Here is an 18,858-nt window from a genome sequence, read left to right as displayed (position 1 = left end):
CATATGGTCAGATGAAACCAAAATAGAACTTTTGGTAAAAACTCAACTCGTCGTGTTTGGAGGACAAAGAATGCTGAGTTGCATCCAAGGAACACCATATCTACTGTGAAGCATGGGGGTGGAAACATCATGCTTTGGGGCTGTTTTTCTGCAAAGGGACCAGGACGACTGATCCGTGTAAAGGAAAGAATGAATGGGGCCATGTATCATTGGAATGAGGTTTTGAGTGAAAACCTCATTCCATCAGCAAGGGCATTGAAGATGAAACGTGGCTGGGTCTTTCAGCATGACAGTGATCTCAAACACACCGCCTGGGCAACGAAGGAGTGGCTTCGTAAGAAGCATTTCAAGGTCCTGGAGTGGCCTAGCCAGTCTCCAGATCTCAACCCCATAGAAAATCTTTGGAAGGGGTTGAAAGTCCGTGTTGCCCAGCAACAGCCCCAAAACATCACTGTTCTAGAGGAGATCTGCATGGAGGAATGGGCTAAAATACCAGCAACAGTGTGTGAAAACCTCAAACGTTTTCTGTAAGTCTTCACCTCTGTCATTGCCAACAAAGGGTATATAACAAAGTATTGAGATAAACTTTTGTTATTGACCAAACACTTATTTTCCACCACAATTTGCAAATAAATTCATTAAAAATCCTACAATGTGATTTTCTGGATTTGTTTTTCTAATTTTGTCTGTCGTAGTTGAAGTGTACCTATGATGAAAATTACAGGCCTCTCAACTTTTTAAGTGGGAGAACTTGCACAATTGGTGGCTGACTAAATACTTTTTTGCCCCACTGTATCATTGTATCACTGCATGTATGTATGTATGTATGTATGTATGTATGTATACACACACACAAAGCAGCCCTACATAAACAACTATAACCTCATACACAAAGCGTCCCCACATCCAACTCATTTTGAGAGAAACAGTAACTCGATGTCCAACCAGACAGATCCACTCTGACTCACCCCTCTCCTCCTCCAGTGGACAGCGTGGTGCTGTTAGCCGGGTAAAGAACGTAGCTACTGAGGCCAGGACCAAACATGTCGTCACTGTCCGGTAGGGCCAGGAACCCAGGCCTCTGAAGAGACCCAGAACCCTAAATAAAAACAAAAATGTCAATGTGTTGTTTGTCTGGACTGAGTGACAACAATATGGAACCTACAACATACCACGTCTGAGACATAATGTTTTTAAATGTTTTATTTAAAATGATTTTTGAGTGAAGTATCTCTTTAAACAGACCTGATCTTCGTTGTCGTCATCCTCCACCACATCTTCCTCCTCCTCCACCACTGCCACATCTTCGTCCTCCTCTCCAAGCAGGCTGTCCAGGCTCTGAGGGTGGAAGTATGAATCTTCCTCCTCATCTTCCTCCTCCTCCTCCTCCTCCTCTCCTGGTCCCTCTGCTCTGCGGGGGGTGGGGGAGAGAGGGCGCTGCAGGCTGTGTGTCTCCAGGACAGAGCGGATGGCCAGGGGGTTGAGATGCTCTGCCCAGCGCCCGCGCGGCTGGAGGTGTGCTGGCTGGAGCTCGGCAGGGAGAGCAGTGGTGCCTGCTGCAGGACCCTGACATAACAGCGAGACCATCTCAAATCACAAAAAGGCTCTGTTAAAGTGCACAATGCCAACATAGCCAGAGAGGCAACATCCGACCATCAGAGTGAGGGAACTGCCACAAGACTGAGTCACAACACTTAACATACAACTAGGACATTCAGAAGGTATTCATACCCCTCTACTTAACATACAGCTAGTGCTTTCAGAAGGTATTCATACCACTCTACTTAACATACAACTAGGACATTCAGAAGGTATTCATACCCCTCTACTTAACGTACAGCAGAAAGCTAAGTTACATAGGTATTAGCGTAAGAACACTTTTAAAGACTCAAAAGGATAAGACGAGCCAACTGTCATAACGAGTCCTTTTCGGCTAGCCACAGCAGTCACTTCGCAAGCTAGCTCTTAAGCTTACTGACACACTAATTTCTTTGTAAACAATTAACAAGCTAGTTAGCTAACATACCATGTGTTCCTGTCAAAGTGACAATGGAGTGAGTAGCTAGCAAGCAACACGTTGTGCTGAATAACAGTCGAAAAAACCCAACAACACTTAAAATAAAAATCAGATTTGACAAGTCACAGATTTATTTCTGACACCGACAAAGGTGGGTTTAAATGTGGCTTGAATGATCAGATCCCTTGTGCTTTTTGGCTGTCCAGACTGCAGGAAAAAGGATTGATGTGCAAATCGATTGGATTGGAGACAGTTCAAACTGCCAAGGTGAACGCGGCTAAAGAGCATTGAACACCTTCATTGTACATTTGACCATTTTTTTTTCTCTCTCTAAATTCTTCAAGCTCTGACAGAATTGGTTGTTGTTCATTGCTAGACAACCATTTTAAAGTTTTGCCATAGATTTTCATGCAGTTTTATACTGAACAAAAATGGGAATGCAACAATTTTAAAATATTTTTTTTAAATTAAAAGTTCATTAAAATAAATAAATTAGGACCTTGTTCTAATCTATGGATTTCGCATGACTGGGCAGGGGTGCATCCATAGGTGGGCCTGGGAGGGCACAGGCCCACCGAATTAGCAGCCAGGCCCAACCAATCAGAATGAGTTTTCCCCCCACATAGGAGCTGTATTAAAAAACACAGAAATACTTCAGCAACCCCCTGCTCTTTGTGCGTATGAAACATTTCTGGGATTTTTATTTTAGCAGATGAAACCAACACTTTACATGTCGCATTTATATTTTTGTTGCGTTTATATTTTTGTTCGCCAAGTCAAAACTATAACTCGGCCACTCAGGAACATTCACTGTCTTCTTGGTAAGCAACTCCAGTGTAGATTTGGCCTTGTGTTTTAGGTTATTGACCTGCTGAAAGGTGAATTCATCTCCCAGTGTCTGGTGGAAAGCATTATTTGCAGTTTACTTTGTACAGGCTTCCTTTTCACTCTTGTCAATTAGGTTTGTATTGTGGAGTAACAACAATGCTGTTGATCGATCATCAGTTCTCTCCTATCACAGCCATTTAACTCTGTTTTATAGTCAACATTTGCCTCATGGTGAAATCCCTGAGAAGTTCCCTTCCTCTCCGGCAACTGAGTTAGGAAGGACGCCTGTATCTTTGTAGTGACTGGGTGTATTGATACACCATCCAAGGTGTAATTAATAACTTCACCGTGCTCAAAGGGATATTCAATGGGCTTTTTAAAAATTTATTCTTACCCATCTACCAATAGGTGCCCTTCTTTCAAGGTATTGGAAAACCTCCCTGGTCTTTGTGGTTGAATCTATATTTGAAATTCACTGTTCAACTGAGGGACCTTACAGATAAGGGGTATGCGTTGGGTACAGAGATGAGGTAGTCATTCACAAATCATGTTAAACACTATTATTACACACAGAGAACCAGCAATGTATCATGTAACTTGTTAAGCAAATCTTCACTCCTGAAGGTATTTAGGCTTGCCATAACAAAAGGTGTTGAATACGTATCGACTCAAGATATTTCAGCTTTTCATTTTCCCCCATTTTTTAAAAACATTTTTTTTTTAAATGGAAATCCACTTTGACATTATGGGATGTGAAGGCCAGGGACATGTTGGTTGATGTTGAAAGTTAATAATAAAACATTCAGCCTGTAACAACAAAATGGAGGCACCGACTGGACTGGTGGAGGCACCGACTGGACTGGTGGAGGCACCGACTGGACTGGTGGAGGCACCGACTGGACTGGTGGAGGCACCGACTGGACTGGTGGAGGCACCGACTGGACTGGTGGAGGCACCGACTGGACTGGTGGAGGCACCAACTGGACTGGTGGAGGCACCAACTGGACTAGTGGAGGCACCAACTGGACTAGTGGAGGCACCAACTGGACTAGTGGAGGCACCAACTGGACTAGTGGAGGCACCAACTGGACTAGTGGAGGCACCAGCTGGACTAGTGGAGGCACCAACTGGACTAGTGGAGGCACCAACTGGACTAGTGGAGGCACCAACTGGACTAGTGGAGGCACCAACTGATGCTTAGTTCTAACAGTTTACATTCCAGTTTACAACCTTTATTTAACTAGGCAAGTCAGTTTAGAACAAATTATGATTTTACAATAAACAGCCTAGGAACAGTGGGTTAACTACCTTGTTCAGGGGCAGAACAACAGATTTGTACCTTGTCGGCTCGGGGGATTTGATCTTGCACCCTTTCGGTTACTAGTCCAACGCTTTAACCACTAGGCTACCCTGCCGCCTCTACACCCTAACCACTAGGCTACCTGCCTCCTCTACACTCTAACCACTAGGCTACCTGCCTCCTCTACACTCTAACCACTAGGCTACCTGCCTCCTCTACACTCTAACCACTAGGCTACCTGCCTCCTCTACACTCTAACCACTAGGCTACCTGCCGCCTCTACACTCTAACCACTAGGCTACCTGCCTCCTCTACACTCTAACCACTAGGCTACCCTGCCGCCTCTACACTCTAACCACTGGTCTACCTGCCGCCTCTACACTCTAACCACTAGGCTACCTGCCTCCTCTACACTCTAACCACTAGGCTACCTGCCTCCTCTACACTCTAACCACTAGGCTACCTGCCTCCTCTACACTCTAACCACTAGGCTACCTGCCTCCTCTACACTCTAACCACTAGGCTACCTGCCGCCTCTACACTCTAACCACTGGTCTACCTGCCTCTTTTACACTCTAACCACTAGGCTACCTGCCTCCTCTACACTCTAACCACTGGTCTACCTGCCTCCTCTACACTCTAACCACTAGGCTACCTGCCACCTCTACACTCTAACCAATAGGCTACCTGCCACCCCCAGGCTAGTATTAATCTTATCCAGGCTACTATTAAGACAATTCCCAGAGACATTGGTCCATCAGGGCTATTCAATTCCGGACATGGAGAGCCGAAAACATTAAGTTATTAGTTTTGTTTCTACCGGTAGTTAATTGAATTCGTCCCCGATTAGAAGGAGAGGGGATGAAAACCAGCAGTGTGCCGGCCCTCCAGGACAGGATTTGGGCAACCCTGATATAGACTATATGGTTTCGGGAAGACTCACCAGTTTCCTGGCCCACATGGGCAGTTTGCCGTTGGTCTGTGGAATCATGGGGTCTAGAGCAAGGAAGTCTGGAGGAGACACATTGATGTTAAAAAATTGATTAAAGCCCAAAGTCTGTTGCAAATTCCAACAATTTCCCTTTCTCTGAGCTTGTGGCATGGCAAATCGTTGTTAAATAGCAAATTGACTTTTAAAAAATTAATTCAATTCCACACTCTTATGTCCCTAAGTTAATATGAGCGGACTCACCATGAGTGATGTCACATCTAGCAGGAGTCCTGGGATCATCTTCATCCTCTTCCTCTCCTGCCTGGGGGAGGTGGCCCAATGGCACAGAAATGAAGGTCTCTCTCCTGGACAAAGAGAAACAGACACCTCACACAAGGTTACCTCACACAAGGTTACCTCACACAGAATACCTCACACAAGGTTACCTCACACAGAGACACCTCACACAGAGACACCTCACACAGAGACACCTCACACAGAGACACCTCACACAGAGACACCTCACACAGAGACACCTCACACAGAGACACCTCACACAGAATAGCTCACACAGAAACACCTCACACAGAAACACCTCACACAGAGACACCTCACACAGAGACACCTCACACAGAGACACCTCACACAGAGACACCTCACACAGAGACACCTCACACAGAGACACCTCACACAGAGACACCTCACACAGAGACACCTCACACAGAGACACCTCACACAGAGACACCTCACACAGAGACACCTCACACAGAGACACCTCACACAGAATACCTCAGTGTTCTCTCTTATTATCTATGCATAGTCACTTTAATAACTTTACCGACATGTACATATTACCTCAATGTGTGCTCCTACACAATGACTCTGTACCGGTACCCCTGTATATATCCTCCACATTGACTGTACCGGTACCAGCAAAAGGTGGCGCTACAAAGTATTAACTTAAGGGGGCTGAATAATTTTGCACGCCCAATTTTTCAGTTTTTGATTTGTTAAAAAAGTTTGAAATATCCAATAAATGTCGTTCCACTTCATGATTGTGTCCCACTTGTTGATTCTTCACAAAAAAATACAGTTTTATATCTTTATGTTTGAAGCCTGAAATGTGGCAAAAGGTCGCAAAGTTCAAGGGGGCCGAATACTTTCGCAAGGCACTGTAGCCTCCACATTGACTCTGTACCGGTACCCCTGTATATAGCCTCCACATTGACTCTGTACCGGTACACCCTGTATATAGCCTCCACATTGACTCTGTACCGGTACCCCCTGTACATAGCCTCCACATTGACTCTGTACCGGCACCCCTGTATATAGCCTCCACATTGACTCTGTACCGGTACCCCTGTATATAGCCTCCACATTGACTCTGTACCGGTACCCCCTGTATATAGCCTCCACATTGACTCTGTACCGGTACCCCCTGTATATAGCCTCCACATTGACTCTGTACCGGTACCCCCTGTATATAGCCTCCACATTGACTCTGTACCGGTACCCCTGTATATAGCCTCCACATTGACTCTGTACCGGCACCCCTGTATATAGCCTCCACATTGACTCTGTACCGGTACCCCTGTATATAGCCTCCACATTGACTCTGTACCGGTACCCCTGTATATAGCCTCCACATTGACTCTGTACCGGTACCCCCTGTATATAGCCTCCACATTGACTCTGTTCCGGTACCCCTGTATATTGCCTCCACATTGACTCTGTACCGGTACCCCCTGTATATAGCCTCCACATTGACTCTGTACCGGCACCCCCTGTATATAGCCTCCACATTGACTCTGTACCGGTACCCCCTGTATATAGCCTCCACATTGACTCTGTACCGTAACACCCTGTATATAACCTCCACATTGACACTGTACCGGTACCCCCTGTATATAGCCTCCACATTGACTCTGTACCGGTACCCCCTGTATATAGCCTCCACATTGACTCTGTACCGTAATACCCTGTATATAGGCTCCACATTGACTCTGTACCGGTACCCCCTGTATATAGCCTCCCCATTGACTCGGTACCGGTACCCCCTGTATATAGTCTCCACATTGACTCTGTCCCGGTACCCCCTGTATATAGCCTCCACATTGACTTGGTACCCCCTGTATATAGCCTCCACATTGACTCTGTACCGGTACCCCCTGTATATAGCCTCCACATTGACTCTGTACCGGTACCCCCTGTATATAGCCTCCACATTGACTTGGTACCCCCTGTATATAGCCTCCACATTGACTCTGTACCGGTACCCCCTGTATATAGCCTCCACATTGACTCTGTACCGTAACACCCTGTATATAGCCTCCACATTGACTCGGTACCGGTACCCCCTGTATATAGCCTCCACATTGATTCTGTACCGGTACCCCTGTATATAGCCTCCACATTGACTCTGTACCGGTACCACCTGTATATAGCCTCCACATTGACTCTGTACCGTTACCCCTGTATATAGCCTCCACATTGACTCTGTACCGGTACCCCCTGTATATAGCCTCCACATTGACACTGTACCGGTACCCCCTGTATATAGCCTCCACATTGACTCTGTACCGGTACCCCCTGTATATAGCCTCCACATTGACTCTGTACCGTAATACCCTGTATATAGGCTCCACATTGACTCTGTACCGGTACCCCCTGTATATAGCCTCCCCATTGACTCGGTACCGGTACCCCCTGTATATAGTCTCCACATTGACTCTGTACTAGTACCCCCTGTATATAGCCTCCACATTGACTCTGTACCGGTACCCCCTGTATATAGCCTCCACATTGACTCTGTACCGTAACACCCTGCATATAGCCATTCCACATTGACTCTGTACCGGTACCCCTGTATATAGCCTCCACATTGACTCTGTACCGGTACCCCCTGTATATAGCCTCCACATTGACTCTGTACCGTAACACCCTGCATATAGCCTCCACATTGACTCTGTACCGGTACCCCCTGTATATAGCCTCCACATTGACTCTGTACCGGTACCCCCTGTATATAGCCTCCACATTGTACCGGTACCCCTGTATATAGCCTCCACATTGTACCGGTACCCCCTGTATATAGCCTCCACATTGTACCGGTACCCCCTGTATATAGCCTCCACATTGACTCTGTACCGGTACCCCTGTATATAGCCTCCACATTGACTCTGTACCGGTACCCCCTGTATATAGCCTCCACATTGACTCTGTACCGGTACCCCTGTATATAGCCTCCACATTGACTCTGTACCGGTACCCCCTGTATATAGCCTCCACATTGACTCTGTACCGGTACCACCTGTATATAGCCTCCACATTGACTCTGTACCGGTACCCCTGTATATAGCCTCCACATTGACTCTGTACCGGTACCCTCTGTATATAGCCACCACATTGACTCTGTCCCGGTACCCCCTGTATATAGCCTCCACATTGACTTGGTACCCCTGTATATAGCCTCCACATTGACTCTGTACCGGTACCCCCTGTATATAGCCTCCACATTGACTCTGTACCGGTACCCCCTGTATATAGCCTCCACATTGACTTGGTACCCCTGTATATAGCCTCCACATTGACTCGGTACCGGTACCCCTGTATATAGCCTCCACATTGACTCTGTACCGGTACCCCTGTATATAGCCTCCACATTGACTCTGTACCGGTACCCCCTGTATATAGCCTCCACATTGACTTGGTACCCCCTGTATATAGCCTCCACATTGACTCTGTACCGGTACCCCCTGTATATAGCCTCCACATTGACTCTGTACCGTAACACCCTGTATATAGCCTCCACATTGACTCGGTACCGGTACCCCCTGTATATAGCCTCCACATTGATTCTGTACCGGTACCCCCTGTATATAGCCTCCACATTGACTCTGTACCGGTACCACCTGTATATAGCCTCCACATTGACTCTGTACCGGTACCCCCTGTATATAGCCTCCACATTGACTCTGTACCGGTACCCCCTGTATATAGCCTCCACATTGACACTGTACCGGTACCCCTGTATATAGCCTCCACATTGACTCTGTACCGGTACCCCTGTATATAGCCTCCACATTGACTCTGTACCGTAATACCCTGTATATAGGCTCCACATTGACTCTGTACCGGTACCCCCTGTATATAGCCTCCCCATTGACTCGGTACCGGTACCCCCTGTATATAGTCTCCACATTGACTCTGTACTAGTACCCCCTGTATATAGCCTCCACATTGACTCTGTTCCGGTACCCCTGTATATAGTCTCCACATTGACTCTGTACCGGTACCCCCTGTATATAGCCTCCACATTGACTCTGTACCGGTACCCCTGTATATAGCCTCCACATTGACTCTGTACCGGTACCCCCTGTATATAGCCTCCACATTGACTCTGTACCGTAACACCCTGCATATAGCCTCCACATTGACTCTGTACCGGTACCCCCTGTATATAGCCTCCACATTGACTCTGTACCGGTACCCCCTGTATATAGCCTCCACATTGTACCGGTACCCCTGTATATAGCCTCCACATTGTACCGGTACCCCTGTATATAGCCTCCACATTGTACCGGTACCCCCTGTATATAGCCTCCACATTGACTCTGTACCGGTACCCCTGTATATAGCCTCCACATTGACTCTGTACCGGTACCCCCTGTATATAGCCTCCACATTGACTCTGTACCGGTACCCCCTGTATATAGCCTCCACATTGACTCTGTACCGGTACACCCTGTATATAGCCTCCACATTGACTCTGTACCGGTACCACCTGTATATAGCCTCCACATTGACTCTGTACCGGTACCCCCTGTATATAACCTCCACATTGACTCTGTACCGGTACCCCCTGTATATAGCCTCCACATTGACTTGGTACCCCTGTATATAGCCTCCACATTGACTATGTACCGGTACCCCTGTATATAGCCTCCACATTGACTCTGTACCGGTACCCCCTGTATATAGCCTCCACATTGACTTGGTACCCCCTGTATATAGCCTCCACATTGACTCGGTACCGGTACCCCCTGTATATAGCCTCCACATTGACTCGGTACCGGTACCCCCTGTATATAGCCTCCACATTGACTCGGTACCGGTACCACCTGTATATAGTCTCCACATTGACTCGGTACCGTAATACCCTGTATATAGCCTCCACATTGACTCTGTACTGGTACCCCTGTATATAGCCTCCACATTGACTCTGTACCGGTACCCCTGTATATAGCCTCCACATTGACTCTGTACCGGTACCCCTGTATATAGCCTCCACATTGATTCTGTACCGGTACCCCCTGTATATAGCCTCCACATTGACTCTGTACCGGTACCCCCTGTATATAGCCTCCACATTGACTCTGTACCGGTACCCCCTGTATATAGCCTCCACATTGACTCTGTACCGTAACACCCTGCATATAGCCTCCACATTGACTCTGTACCGGTACCCCCTGTATATAGCCTCCACATTGACTCTGTACCGGTACCCCCTGTATATAGCCTCCACATTGTACCGGTACCCCCTGTATATAGCCTCCACATTGTACCGGTACCCCCTGTATATAGCCTCCACATTGACTCTGTACCGGTACCCCTGTATATAGCCTCCACATTGACTCTGTACCGGTACCCCCTGTATATAGCCTCCACATTGACTCTGTACCGGTACCCCCTGTATATAGCCTCCACATTGACTCTGTACCGGCACCCCCTGTATATAGCCTCCACATTGACTCTGTACCGGTACCACCTGTATATAGCCTCCACATTGACTCTGTACCGGTACCCCCTGTATATAGCCTCCACATTGACTCTGTACCGGTACCCTCTGTATATAGCCACCACATTGACTCTGTCCCGGTACCCCCTGTATATAGCCTCCACATTGACTTGGTACCCCCTGTATATAGCCTCCACATTGACTCTGTACCGGTACCCCCTGTATATAGCCTCCACATTGACTCTGTACCGGTACCCCCTGTATATAGCCTCCACATTGACTCTGTACCGGTACCCCCTGTATATAGCCTCCACATTGACTTGGTACCCCCTGTATATAGCCTCCACATTGACTCGGTACCGGTACCCCCTGTATATAGCCTCCACATTGACTCTGTACCGGTACCCCCTGTATATAGTCTCCACATTGATTCGGTACCGGTACCCCCTGTATATAGTCTCCACATTGACTCGGTACCGGTACCCCCTGTATATAGCCTCCACATTGACTCGGTACCGGTACCACCTGTATATAGTCTCCACATTGACTCGGTACCGTAATACCCTGTATATAGCCTCCACATTGACTCTGTACCGGTACCCCCTGTATATAGCCTCCACATTGACTCTGTACCGGTACCCCCTGTATATAGCCTCCACATTGACTCTGTACCGGTACCCCTGTATATAGCCTCCACATTGATTCTGTACCGGTACCCCCTGTATATAGCCTCCACATTGACTCTGTACCGGTACCACCTGTATATAGCCTCCACATTGACTCTGTACCGGTACCCCCTGTATATAGCCTCCACATTGACTCGGTACCGTAACACCCTGTATATAGCCTCCACATTGACTCGGTACCGGTACCCCCTGTATATAGCCTCCCCATTGACTCGGTACCGGTACCCCCTGTATATAGTCTCCACATTGACTCTGTACTAGTACCCCCTGTATATAGCCTCCACATTGACTCTGTACCGGTACCCCTGTATATAGCCTCCACATTGACTCGGTACCGGTACCCCCTGTATATAGCCTCCACATTGACTCTGTACCGGTACCCCCTGTATATAGTCTCCACATTGATTCGGTACCGGTACCCCCTGTATATAGTCTCCACATTGACTCGGTACCGGTACCCCCTGTATATAGCCTCCACATTGACTCGGTACCGGTACCACCTGTATATAGTCTCCACATTGACTCGGTACCGTAATACCCTGTATATAGCCTCCACATTGACTCTGTACCGTAACACCCTGTATATAGCCTCCACATTGACTCGGTACCGGTACCCCCTGTATATAGCCTCCACATTGATTCTGTACCGGTACCCCCTGTATATAGCCTCCACATTGACTCTGTACCGGTACCACCTGTATATAGCCTCCACATTGACTCTGTACCGGTACCCCCTGTATATAGCCTCCACATTGACTCTGTACCGGTACCCCCTGTATATAGCCTCCACATTGACACTGTACCGGTACCCCCTGTATATAGCCTCCACATTGACTCTGTACCGGTACCCCCTGTATATAGCCTCCACATTGACTCTGTACCGTAATACCCTGTATATAGGCTCCACATTGACTCTGTACCGGTACCCCCTGTATATAGCCTCCCCATTGACTCGGTACCGGTACCCCCTGTATATAGTCTCCACATTGACTCTGTACTAGTACCCCCTGTATATAGCCTCCACATTGACTCTGTTCCGGTACCCCCTGTATATAGTCTCCACATTGACTCTGTACCGGTACCCCCTGTATATAGCCTCCACATTGACTCTGTACCGGTACCCCCTGTATATAGCCTCCACATTGACTCTGTACCGGTACCCCCTGTATATAGCCTCCACATTGACTCTGTACCGTAACACCCTGCATATAGCCTCCACATTGACTCTGTACCGGTAGCCCCTGTATATAGCCTCCACATTGACTCTGTACCGGTACCCCCTGTATATAGCCTCCACATTGTACCGGTACCCCCTGTATATAGCCTCCACATTGTACCGGTACCCCCTGTATATAGCCTCCACATTGTACCGGTACCCCCTGTATATAGCCTCCCCATTGACTCTGTACCGGTACCCCCTGTATATAGCCTCCACATTGACTCTGTACCGGTACCCCCTGTATATAGCCTCCACATTGACTCTGTACCGGTACCCCTGTATATAGCCTCCACATTGACTCTGTACCGGTACACCCTGTATATAGCCTCCACATTGACTCTGTACCGGTACCACCTGTATATAGCCTCCACATTGACTCTGTACCGGTACCCCCTGTATATAACCTCCACATTGACTCTGTACCGGTACCCCCTGTATATAGCCTCCACATTGACTTGGTACCCCCTGTATATAGCCTCCACATTGACTCTGTACCGGTACCCCCTGTATATAGCCTCCACATTGACTCTGTACCGGTACCCCCTGTATATAGCCTCCACATTGACTTGGTACCCCCTGTATATAGCCTCCACATTGACTCGGTACCGGTACCCCCTGTATATAGCCTCCACATTGACTCGGTACCGGTACCCCCTGTATATAGCCTCCACATTGACTCGGTACCGGTACCACCTGTATATAGTCTCCACATTGACTCGGTACCGTAATACCCTGTATATAGCCTCCACATTGACTCTGTACTGGTACCCCCTGTATATAAACCTCCACATTGACTCTGTACCGGTACCCCCTGTATATAGCCTCCACATTGACTCTGTACCGGTACCCCTGTATATAGCCTCCACATTGATTCTGTACCGGTACCCCCTGTATATAGCCTCCACATTGACTCTGTACCGGTACCCCCTGTATATAGCCTCCACATTGACTCTGTACCGGTACCCCCTGTATATAGCCTCCACATTGACTCTGTACCGTAACACCCTGCATATAGCCTCCACATTGACTCTGTACCGGTACCCCCTGTATATAGCCTCCACATTGACTCTGTACCGGTACCCCCTGTATATAGCCTCCACATTGTACCGGTACCCCCTGTATATAGCCTCCACATTGACTCTGTACCGGTACCCCCTGTATATAGCCTCCACATTGACTCTGTACCGGTACCCCCTGTATATAGCCTCCACATTGACTCTGTACCCCCCCTGTATATAGCCTCCACATTGACTCTGTACCGGCACCCCCTGTATATAGCCTCCACATTGACTCTGTACCGGCACCCCTGTATATAGCCTCCACATTGACTCTGTACCGGTACCACCTGTATATAGCCTCCACATTGACTCTGTACCGGTACCCTCTGTATATAGCCACCATATTGACTCTGTCCGGTACCCTCTGTATATAGCCACCATATTGACTCTGTCCCGGTACCCCCTGTATATAGCCTCCACATTGACTTGGTACCCCCTGTATATAGCCTCCACATTGACTCTGTACCGGTACCCCCTGTATATAGCCTCCACATTGACTCTGTACCGGTACCCCTGTATATAGCCTCCACATTGACTCTGTACCGGTACCCCCTGTATATAGCCTCCACATTGACTTGGTACCCCTGTATATAGCCTCCACATTGACTCGGTACCGGTACCCCCTGTATATAGCCTCCACATTGACTCTGTACCGGTACCCCCTGTATATAGTCTCCACATTGATTCGGTACCGGTACCCCCTGTATATAGTCTCCACATTGATTCGGTACCGGTACCCCCTGTATATAGTCTCCACATTGACTCGGTACCGGTACCCCCTGTATATAGCCTCCACATTGACTCGGTACCGGTACCACCTGTATATAGTCTCCACATTGACTCTGTACCGTAATACCCTGTATATAGCCTCCACATTGACTCTGTACCGGTACCCCCTGTATATAGCCTCCACATTGACTCTGTACCGGTACCCCCTGTATATAGCCTCCACATTGACTCTGTACCGGTACCCCTGTATATAGCCTCCACATTGATTCTGTACCGGTACCCCCTGTATATAGCCTCCACATTGACTCTGTACCGGTACCACCTGTATATAGCCTCCACATTGACTCTGTACCGGTACCCCCTGTATATAGCCTCCACATTGACTCGGTACCGTAACACCCTGTATATAGCCTCCACATTGACTCGGTACCGGTACCCCCTGTATATAGCCTCCCCATTGACTCGGTACCGGTACCCCTGTATATAGTCTCCACATTGACTCTGTACTAGTACCCCCTGTATATAGCCTCCACATTGACTCTGTACCGGTACCCCCTGTATATAGTCTCCACATTGACTCTGTACCGGTACCCCCTGTATATAGCCTCCACATTGACTCTGTACCGGTACCCCTGTATATAGCCTCCACATTGACTCTGTACCGGTACCCCCTGTATATAGCCTCCACATTGACTCTGTACCGTAACACCCTGCATATAGCCTCCACATTGACTCTGTACCGGTACCCCCTGTATATAGCCTCCACATTGACTCTGTACCGGTACCCCCTGTATATAGCCTCCACATTGTACCGGTACCCCCTGTATATAGCCTCCACATTGTACCGGTACCCCCTGTATATAGCCTCCACATTGACTCTGTACCGGTACCCCCTGTATATAGCCTCCACATTGACTCTGTACCGGTACCCCCTGTATATAGCCTCCACATTGACTCTGTACCGGTACCCCCTGTATATAGCCTCCACATTGACTCTGTACCGGTACCCCTGTATATAGCCTCCACATTGACACTGTACCGGTACCCCCTGTATATAGCCTCCACATTGACTCTGTACCGGTACCCCCTGTATATAACCTCCACATTGACTCTGTACCGGTACCCCCTGTATATAGCCTCCACATTGACTCTGTACCGGTACCCTCTGTATATAGCCACCACATTGACTCTGTCCCGGTACCCCCTGTATATAGCCTCCACATTGACTTGGTACCCCCTGTATATAGCCTCCACATTGACTCTGTACCGGTACCCCCTGTATATAGCCTCCACATTGACTCTGTACCGGTACCCCCTGTATATAGCCTCCACATTGACTTGGTACCCCCTGTATATAGCCTCCACATTGACTTGGTACCCCCTGTATATAGCCTCCACATTGACTCTGTACCGGTACCCCCTGTATATAGCCTCCCCATTGACTCGGTACCGGTACCCCCTGTATATAGTCTCCACATTGACTCTGTACTAGTACCCCCTGTATATAGCCTCCACATTGACTCTGTACCGGTACCCCCTGTATATAGTCTCCACATTGACTCTGTACCGGTACCCCCTGTATATAGCCTCCACATTGACTCTGTACCGGTACCCCCTGTATATAGCCTCCACATTGACTCTGTACCGGTACCCCTGTATATAGCCTCCACATTGACTCTGTACCGTAACACCCTGCATATAGCCTCCACATTGACTCTGTACCGGTACCCCCTGTATATAGCCTCCACATTGACTCTGTACCGGTACCCCCTGTATATAGCCTCCACATTGTACCGGTACCCCCTGTATATAGCCTCCACATTGTACCGGTACCCCCTGTATATAGCCTCCACATTGACTCTGTACCGGTACCCCTGTATATAGCCTCCACATTGACTCTGTACCGGTACCCCCTGTATATAGCCTCCACATTGACTCTGTACCGGTACCCCCTGTATATAGCCTCCACATTGACTCTGTACCGGTACCCCCTGTATATAGCCTCCACATTGACTCTGTACCGGTACCCCCTGTATATAGCCTCCACATTGACTCTGTACCGGTACCCCCTGTATATAACCTCCACATTGACTCTGTACCGGTACCCCCTGTATATAGCCTCCACATTGACTCTGTACCGGTACCCTCTGTATATAGCCACCACATTGACTCTGTCCCGGTACCCCCTGTATATAGCCTCCACATTGACTTGGTACCCCCTGTATATAGCCTCCACATTGACTCTGTACCGGTACCCCCTGTATATAGCCTCCACATTGACTCTGTACCGGTACCCCTGTATATAGCCTCCACATTGACTCTGTACCGGTACCCCTGTATATAGCCTCCACATTGACTTGGTACCCCCTGTATATAGCCTCCACATTGACTCTGTACCGGTACCCCCTGTATATAGCCTCCACATTGACTCTGTACCGGTACCCCCTGTATATAGCCTCCACATTGACTCTGTACCGGTACCCCCTGTATATAGCCTCCACGTTGACTCTGTACCGGTACCCCCTGTATATAGCCTCCACATTGACTCTGTACCGGTACCCCCTGTATATAGCCTCCACATTGACTCTGTACCGTAATACCCTGTATATAGCCTCCACATTGACTCTGTACCGGTACCCCCTGTATATAGCCTCCACATTGACTCTGTACCGGTACCCCCTGTATATAGCCTCCACATTGACTCTGTACCGTAATACCCTGTATATAGCCTCCACATTGACTCTGTACCGGTACCCCCTGTATATAGCCTCCACATTGACTCTGTACCGGTACCACCTGTATATAGCCTCCACATTGACTCTGTACCGGTACCCCCTGTATATAGCCTCCACATTGACTCTGTACCGTAATACCCTGTATATAGCCTCCACATTGACTCTGTACCGGTACCCCCTGTATATAGCCTCCACATTGACTCTGTACCGGTACCACCTGTATATAGCCTCCACATTGACTCTGTACCGGTACCCCCTGTATATAGCCTCCACATTGACTCTGTACCGTAATACCCTGTATATAGCCTCCACATTGACTCTGTACCGTAATACCCTGTATATAGCCTCCACATTGACTCTGTACCGTAATACCCTGTATATAGCCTCCACATTGACTCTGTACCGTAACACCCTGTATATAGCCTCCACATTGACTCTGTACCAGTACCCCCTGTATATAGCCTCCACATTGACTCTGTACCGGTACCCCCTGTATATAGCCTCCACATTGACTCTGTACCGTAACACCCTGTATATAGCCTCCACATTGACTCTGTACCGTAACACCCTGTATATAGCCTCCCCATTGACTCTGTACCGTAACACCCTGTATATAGCCTCCACATTGACTCTGTACCGTAACACCCTGTATATAGCCTCCACATTAACTCGGTACCCCCTGTATATAGCCTCCACATTGACTCTGTACCGGTACCCCCTGAACTGTCTGGGAAATACTCCTGGTCCCTAGTAAACGGTTAGTGTGACAAAACAAAAAATAATAATAACAAGAACAATATTGAGTTGCGCATTGTCGTCCCTAGTGCCCGTTGTCGTGCCATTCATCCTCCTCCATCACCTCATGTTTCAGCATGATAATGCACGGCCCCATGTTGCAAGGATCTGTACACAATTCCTGCAAGCATGAAAATGTCCCAGTTCTTCCATGTTCTGCAGAGTTACCAGACACGTCACCCGTTGAGCATGTTGGGGATGCTCTGGATCGATGTGTATGACTGGTTTTCTGAACCGCCCCCCACACACTTTAAAAAAGGTATCTGTGACCAACCGATGCAAATCTGTACTCCCAGACAAATATATAAAAAACGCAAGACGCAACCATTTCAAAAGACGCTATAGTTATAGTTCATATAAGGAAATCAGTTCAATAGGCCATAATCTACGGATTTCACAAAATCCATCAAATGGTGACAGATACAAAATAAAAAGGGTGTGGATCAGAAAACCAGCCAGTTTCTGGTGTGGATCAGAAAACCAGTCAGTTTCTGGTGTGGATCAGAAAACCAGTCAGTTTCTGGTGTGGATCAGAAAACCAGTCAGTTTCTGGTGTGGATCAGAAAACCAGCCAGTTTCTGGTGTGGATCAGAAAACCAGTCAGTATCTGGTGTGGATCAGACAACCAGTCAGTATCTGGTGTGGATCAGAAAACCAGCCAGTTTCTGGTGTGGATCAGAAAACCAACCAGTTTCTGGTGTGGATCAGAAAACCAACCAATTTCTGGTGTCACCACCATTTGCCTCATGCAGAGCGACACATCTCCTTCACATAGAGTTGATCAGGCTGTTGATTGTGGCCTGTGGAATGTTGTCCCCACTCC

At 48.1% G+C, this 18,858-nt stretch overlaps 2 protein-coding genes across 2 annotated transcripts in view; both read right to left on the bottom strand.

The window, feature by feature from the left end:
* Window positions 1-18,858, bottom strand: part of LOC135532613 (WD repeat-containing protein 62-like) — a gene marked incomplete at its 5' end in the record, with an annotated part of 61,380 nt that overhangs the window by 19,888 nt on the left and 22,634 nt on the right. Inside the window, 4 exon segments of the mRNA XM_064960086.1 lie at window positions 969-1,099; window positions 1,246-1,566; window positions 5,089-5,156; window positions 5,338-5,441. Of these exon segments, the coding sequence (XP_064816158.1) occupies window positions 969-1,099; window positions 1,246-1,566; window positions 5,089-5,156; window positions 5,338-5,441 (624 nt within the window).
* LOC135532611 (uncharacterized) lies at window positions 12,120-13,866 on the bottom strand. Its single transcript, XM_064960085.1, has 2 exons — window positions 13,253-13,866; window positions 12,120-13,207 (listed from the first exon to the last, which is right to left on the bottom strand). The coding sequence occupies exons 1-2, from the start codon at window positions 13,727-13,729 to the stop codon at window positions 12,497-12,499; spliced, it is 1,188 nt and encodes a 395-aa protein (XP_064816157.1). The 5' UTR covers window positions 13,730-13,866; the 3' UTR covers window positions 12,120-12,496.

Source organism: Oncorhynchus masou, unplaced genomic scaffold (assembly GCF_036934945.1).
Source record: "Oncorhynchus masou masou isolate Uvic2021 unplaced genomic scaffold, UVic_Omas_1.1 unplaced_scaffold_1943, whole genome shotgun sequence".
NCBI lineage: Eukaryota > Metazoa > Chordata > Actinopteri > Salmoniformes > Salmonidae > Oncorhynchus > Oncorhynchus masou.
Note: the sequence above shows the minus strand (reverse complement) of the source record. Positions and strands in the feature narration are given on the sequence as shown.

What these genes read in the sequence shown, in the direction of transcription:
- LOC135532611 (XM_064960085.1), bottom strand. Translation starts at nt 13,729, where the DNA reads ATGCAGGGTGTTACGGTACAGAGTCAATGTGGAGGCTATATACAGGGG. An exon ending in GCTATATACAGGGGGTACCG is followed by an intron (nt 13,208 to 13,252) that starts GTACAGAGTCAA and finishes GTACCGGTACAG; the next exon opens with AGTCAATGTGGAGGCTATAT.